A 6,723-nucleotide genomic window follows, 5' to 3' on the forward strand; every position below is an offset into this window, starting at 1 on the left:
CCAGGTGAGGGGGGGGGTTTGGGACAAGTGTGAGCAAGTCATCTCATCTCGTCTGCCATCGGTATATATTCTGTATATATATATATACCTGCTCTTGCATCACCACATCGTCCAGTGCAATAATAATAATAATAATAATAACTTTAATAAGAGAGAGAAGAAGGGGCCATAGTGAAGGCTCTAGTATAGACTCTGTATATCCTGTACAGACAGATACAGACTTCATCCATCAGGCTGTCAGGAAGCTGAACACCCCCCCCCCCCCCACCCCCCCTCTTACTCTGCCCCCACAGACTCTGGACTAGGAACCCTCCCCCCACTGACACACACACACACACACACACACACACACACACACACACACACACACACACACACACACACACACACACCATCCCACAGACACACAATGCCACTTTACTTTACTCTACTTAACTCACTGTGCCACTTTATTTTATTTTACTATGTACTACTGCAGCTAGGAAATGTTTGCACAAAGTTCTTTTTAGCTCTTTTTATTTAATTCATTAATTCATTTCATTTGAGCTACTACTGTTTATATTGTACATAGTCCTGTATATAGTGTATATTGTATATTGTGTCCTATATGTTACTTTTGTGTTTTATATTGTCTAGATCTTTTTATATACACCGTGGGAATGGGGGGAACGAAATAAACATTTTCTGTATGTCTTGTACAAATGGAAAACGGACAATAAAGTTGACTTTGACTTTGAGATATTCTTGCAAATACTATTATGCTCCAAGTACTGTATACATTGTATATTATATTTATTATGCTCCAAGTACTGTATACATTATATTCTATTTATTACGCTCCAGGTAATGTATACTCTGTATATTCAATTCACTATGCTCCAATTAGTGTATATTCTATTTATTACTCTCCTATTACTATATACTTTGTATATTATATTTATTATGCTCCTATTACTATATACACTGTATATTTTATCTATTATGCTCCAAGTACTGTATACTCTGTATATTGTTTTTATTACTCTCATAGCACCAAAGCCAAATTCCTTTTATAAGGAAAAGTGTGTGTGTGTGTGTGCGTGTGTGGTGTGTGTGTGTGTGTGTGTGTGTGTGTGTGTGTGTGTGTGTGTGTGTGTGTGTGTGTGTGTGTGTGTGTGTGTGTGTGTGTGTGTGTGTGCGTGCGTACGTGCGTGCGCGCGCGCGTGTGTGTGTGTGTGTGAGCACATGCACAGGTGTTGATAAGTGTGTGCGTGTGTGTAATGGAACGACAGATAGCATCTGTGACCGTGCATGCATCCTTATTAGAGCCTGTGTGTTCTATGCTTATCAACCTAAACACCACTTCTTGCTCGGCGGGTGCTGACATGCACCCAGACCGCAGAGCCTCTATATCCAAACCCCCCGTTAACACCGTCCTCTGAAGTCTCCCCCTTGTCGTCATAAATCACATCACTCACTACTAAACGCTGGAACCAGCATGGGTTAGAAGGGACACAGCACTCCCCACCCACCCACCCACCCAACCCCCTCCAATGTACAGTTTCTTCCCCTTCGGATGTGTATATTTTTTTATGATCTCTTTTTCTTACACTGTACGGTATATTTGTATGTCTTGTATATCATAAATGTCTTGATGAATTGAAATGGAGGACCTTTATGTAAACAAGACGAAAGTCTTTTTCTGGTCTTCATCCTCTTAGCAGTTGTTAGTATTGAGCTGTACTGTATTGTACCCATTCTGCAATCTGTTAATAAAGTTTTCAATCAATCAATCAAACCCTTTCACTACCACACTACAGACGGTTAACCTTTCACTACCACACTACAGACGGTTAACCTTTCACTACCACACTACAGACGGTTAACCTTTCACTACCACACTACAGACGGTTAACCGTCTGTAGTGTGGTTGTGAAAGGGTTAACCATTTGTCGTGTGGCAGTGAAAGGGTTAACCTTCTGTATTGTCGCAGTGGAAGGGTTAACCCTTTGGTAGTGTGGCAGTGAAAGGGTTAACGTGACAAGGATCTTTGGCTCTAAAGAGACGGCGCTCGTCTGGACGACATTATTTCTAAACAACAACGTAAGTGTCAATTAATCTAAATAAAAATCGCGATCTCGATTCATAGACCTATGCAATCTCATTTATAAATTATGACGATTTCTTTTATAAAAAAAAATAATAATTCTGACTTGAGTTATATTGTATGTCACAAGAGACTTTTAAGTTTAAGTCAAGCACTTTCATACATGTTATGTTGTCCGTTTAAGAAAGAGCGCAATAAAAGATTTGATTGAAAAAAATAAGAATCGTGTGAGAGAATCGTGATCTTAATTCTTAAGAGAAAAAAATCGTGATTCACATTTTTAGCAAGAATCGCCCCCAGCCTTAGTATGCATCCATTGCGTGGCTCGCCGAGACTCTGTGAGAGAGATATGCCGAGGAGGAGACAGAGACAAAACACCTCGGGAGCGATGAGAGACAGTGGCCTACAGCTGTGCTGCCAGATGAACGAGCGTGATATCCTTATTCTCAGGAGAAGCTCAAAACAAGCCCCCAGAGCAGCTAATTGAGATAGACCACATAATATTACTACGGTATCCATGGCTGAGAGAGTGTTTCAACTCGCCCTCACAGCAGCATTCCTAGACGGTGAATAATACATCTAATATCCGTTTGCCATAATATGGTAATCACAGCACGTTATGCTGTAGTGGCCGTTTTGTATTCCTATACCTGGAGAGGGATTACAATTGAGTTTTTGTCTAGACCCTTCTCGTGGTTATTTGCACCGATTATGAGTACTGTGAGGGGGGATTCTATTCTACTCCAGTCGAAATAGGTTGTACTTTCGTTGTATTGTACTTGTGCTGTATAATGACAATACATTTGAATCTAATCTAATCTAATGTAATCTAATCTAATGCAGTATATCCACAAGGTCTGACAAATTATAGCAAGAATATCTTGTATGTTCAACCACAAACCCCCTCCCCCTGCTTCCACTTGTGCACCAGAGTTCTTCGCGCGCTATAACAAGGAGTGGGCGATTTACAAGGAGTCTGAGAAAGTTCCTCTTAAGAGTGTTGAGAGGAAGAGCACAGAAGAGCCTGTAATCACGCCTGGGGCTTTGGCTCCGTACATGTACTCACATGAAGCCGAGATCGAGAGGGGGGGGGGGGGGGGGGGCGGACTGAGACGGAGACAGCACTGCAACGAGTGACAGAGGTCGGAAGCGCGGAAACAATGCGCCGACACACACACACACACACACACCGCAGATGCGGCGGACGAGAGCCAGACGGTACGCAATGACATGAGCGTGACGGGAAAGAACGAAAGACGGATGGATGGAGAAGATGAGATAGGATGGAGAGAAGCCGGTGAGAGGAGGAGGAGAGAGGGATTTGGGAATGCAAAGGGGACAGAGGAGACGGGATAAGGGTGATTGACACCCGTAGGTGACAGGTCAACGTTGGAATGAGATGTGGTCATCTACCAAACAGGCCAGCTGCGGTCAGGGGGCAATGTGTGTTGTAATTATACGATTGACAGGTCGGTGAATACCTCGAGGACGGTGCCTTTTATAGAAAGCTCCCTGCAGTACACCAGCACAAGACACACCTAGTCGTATTTGAAAGTCCCCTGGAAGTCGTAATTATTAGAATGGGAAATTGGTAAATATACTAAATAACGATGTTACCAGAGTTTACGAGCTGTGACGTTTCATGACAGGGAAAAGAGAGCATGGCCGTTTTTAATCTTCAATTATCTTCAATTATATATAATCAGTTTTATTTTAGATATAGTTCTTTTTACGTCTAATAAACATTATCCATTTCTCACAGCACCCATGTTCATCGCTACGGTTAGCTACCCCATATTTCCGAAACAAGAGCACTTGAACGTCAGCCAAGTCGTAGATAAGACTTCCGACATGGGAAGTAGGAGTTTCCCAGATGCACTTGAAGGCATTCAGTAATTTCCAGGCATTCGGTATTCCAGGCATTCAAGAGAGAGAGGGGGTTAAGTAGCTCAAACCTCCCCCTTCCTGCAGTGCACACAGTCAATACGCTGCACCCAGATGCTCTCGCACACTGCGCGCCATTCGCCACGAGGGTTCTCTGCGGATTTTCAGATTACTAACAAGAGCGGAAGACAGGCGACTGGGTGGCGTAGCGGACATTGCGCTCGTCACCAATGCAAGAGGCTGCGGTGTCGACTCCCGGAGTCAGCGTTGCCTGCGGCTTGGGCCGGCCATCATACTATCTCAATTGGCAGAGGTAGCGGGTGGAAAGTCGATGGGTGGGGATTTGGACGTTGTGGACAGCGACTCCTACAGGTCGGTTTGGTGACGCCTGTACAGCAGAGTCAGGAAGTAGCGGGGGCAGCGTGAGCCTCCCACGTGTTACTCCTCGCCACTGAGAGGCCACGCTGTCTGGTGAAAAGATGCGACACAGGCTGCCTCCTCGAGTACCCGGAGGGGACGCGTGATGCAAGGCTTCTATCCTCACTACAGCAGCCGACCAGTGGGAGGCATAGTCTAGCAACGTTCAAGATAGGGGAGGTTAGAATTGGCGATACGAAATTGGGATGGGAGAAAGAATTTTAAATAAGGAGAAAAAGTGGATAAAAAAAAAAAACGACTACTCTATATAAAAATGTTATCTGTAGCTTCTTTAACTTTCAAAACAATATATTCGATATACTGTATTCTGAGGTGGGGTTATGAAGTGTGGACGACACAGTGACGGATCAGTATGTCTGCTTAGTTATAAATAGACCTGTTCGCTGTATACAAACATACCGTGTTCGAGCCAATCAGCAATACCAACTGAGTCACGTGACTAAGTTGCCTCCAACTTGCGCAAGCTGCTGCGCTAAAAAAGTATGACACCCCCCTGACTAAAAGGGGAGAATTGAAGGGAAGAAGAATTGGCGATACGAAATTGGGATGGGAGAAAAATGTTAAAATAAGGAGAAAAAGTGGATACAAAATTAAAAAAAAAACAGAGCGGAAGACAGATACCTTTGGCCCCCTGGTGGAGCAGGGCGGAGACGCTGAAGATGAAGTTGCGGCAGATGTCCGTCATGGGGGTCTTGATCACGCTCTGGCTGTTCTCCAGACAGCGGTACCGCTGGAAGGTGTCCCAGGCGCTGTTGGTGACGGTGTCTCCTCCCTCCGCGCCGGTGAAGATCTCCAGGTTCTTACAGTTGGGCATCAGGACAATCTGTATGTGGCAAGAGCAGTGGAGATATTTAAGTTTATTTATTTATTCTTTACAGTAAATTTCGCAGAGTAAATTTGACTCAAACTGAGTCCATTTGAGCCCAAGTGAGTACAATTTTACTCAGTTTGAGTAAAATTTACTCAGTTTGAGTAAAAATCTACTCAGCAAAATGTACTGTGCTGCAGGTGACAGTGCACATTAATCAACATGTTCAGTTTCCACATCAATGTATAAATGTGCCAGAATTTGCTAATGAGCTAGTTTTCATCTGTAGTCCCTGCCTAACATGCATGTCTTCATGGTGTGGGAGGAAACACACGCGAACACGGGGAGAACATGCAAACTCCACACAGAAAGGCTCCCTGCTGGGGTTCGAACGCAGGACCTTCTTGCTGTGAGGCAGCAGCGCTAACCACTGTGCCACCGTGCCGATATCCATCTTTCTGATCATGAAGATCTCCAGGTTCTTACAGTGGGGCATCAGGACAATCTGTATGTGCAGTGGAGATATTCATCTTCCTGCTCACTGATCATGAAGATATCGCTGACTTCAGGAATCAGTCCAAAGTCTAAAATCAATGGACATTTCCATTTTGATTGGCTGTCCTGGATTTCCTTCAAGTGCCAACGATCGAGCAGTAAGATCATGGTTTTCCGCTTGCGTGCTTTGATGAAATAATGAAACAGGCTGTTCAGGCGGGACTTAATGGGAGGAACTTGATTGGAACCGTTGGTGTCATTTGCAATTTCTTATATTATTGGAGGTTGTAACTTGTAATTTTTTTGCTTCATGGTGTACTGTACATGGTGTACACTACTTTGAGTGTGTGTGTGTGTGTGTGTGTGTGTGTGTGTTTCCTCACTGAGTCAATGTGTGTGTGTGTGTGTGTGTGTGTGTGTGTGTGTTTCCTCACTGAGTCAATGTGTGTGTGTGTGTGTGTGTGCGTGTGCGTGCGTGCGTGTGTGTAGGTGTGTGTGTGCGTGTGTGTGTGTGTGTGTGTGTGTGCGTGTGTGTGTGTGTGTGTGTGTGTGTGTGTGTGTGTGTGTGTGTGTGTGTGTGTGTGTGTGTGTGTGTGCGTGCGTGCGTGCGTGTGTGTGTGTGTGTGTGTGTGTGTGTGTGTGAGTGTGTGTGTGTGTGTGTGTGTGTGTGTGTGTGTGTGTGTGTGTGTGTGTGTGTGTGTGTGCGTGCGTGCTGCCGCGCGTGCGTGTGTGTGTGTGTGTGTGTGCGTGTGTGTAGGTGTGTGTGTGTGTTTCCTCACCGAGTCAATGAGTGTGTATGGGGACTGGAGGTCGCTGAGAGCAGAGTAGAGTGGGAGGCTGAGGCGGATGGTGTAGTTGAGACCCGTCTCAAAGCACACTGGTCTGGGCAGGACCACGTAGCTGTGAAGAGAGCACAACAACACATTACACACACACTTTACACAAACACATATTACACACTGTGTATATATATATTAGTTATTACAGGTAGGATCTTGTTTATGTAGAAGAG

At 44.7% G+C, this 6,723-nt stretch overlaps 1 protein-coding gene across 1 annotated transcript in view; it reads right to left on the minus strand.

Moving 5' to 3' along the window:
- lamb1a (laminin, beta 1a) overlaps positions 1 to 6,723 on the minus strand; it is a 58,452-nt gene that overhangs the window by 36,314 nt on the left and 15,415 nt on the right. The window contains exons 11-12 of the mRNA XM_084335074.1: positions 6,491 to 6,611; positions 5,030 to 5,231 (exon numbers count right to left, since the gene is read on the minus strand). Of these exons, the coding sequence (XP_084191200.1) occupies positions 5,030 to 5,231; positions 6,491 to 6,611 (323 nt within the window). The remainder of the gene's footprint in view (positions 1 to 5,029; positions 5,232 to 6,490; positions 6,612 to 6,723) is intronic.

Source organism: Notolepis coatsorum (assembly GCF_963971535.1).
Source record: "Notolepis coatsorum genome assembly, chromosome: 18".
Lineage (NCBI taxonomy): Eukaryota > Metazoa > Chordata > Actinopteri > Aulopiformes > Paralepididae > Notolepis > Notolepis coatsorum.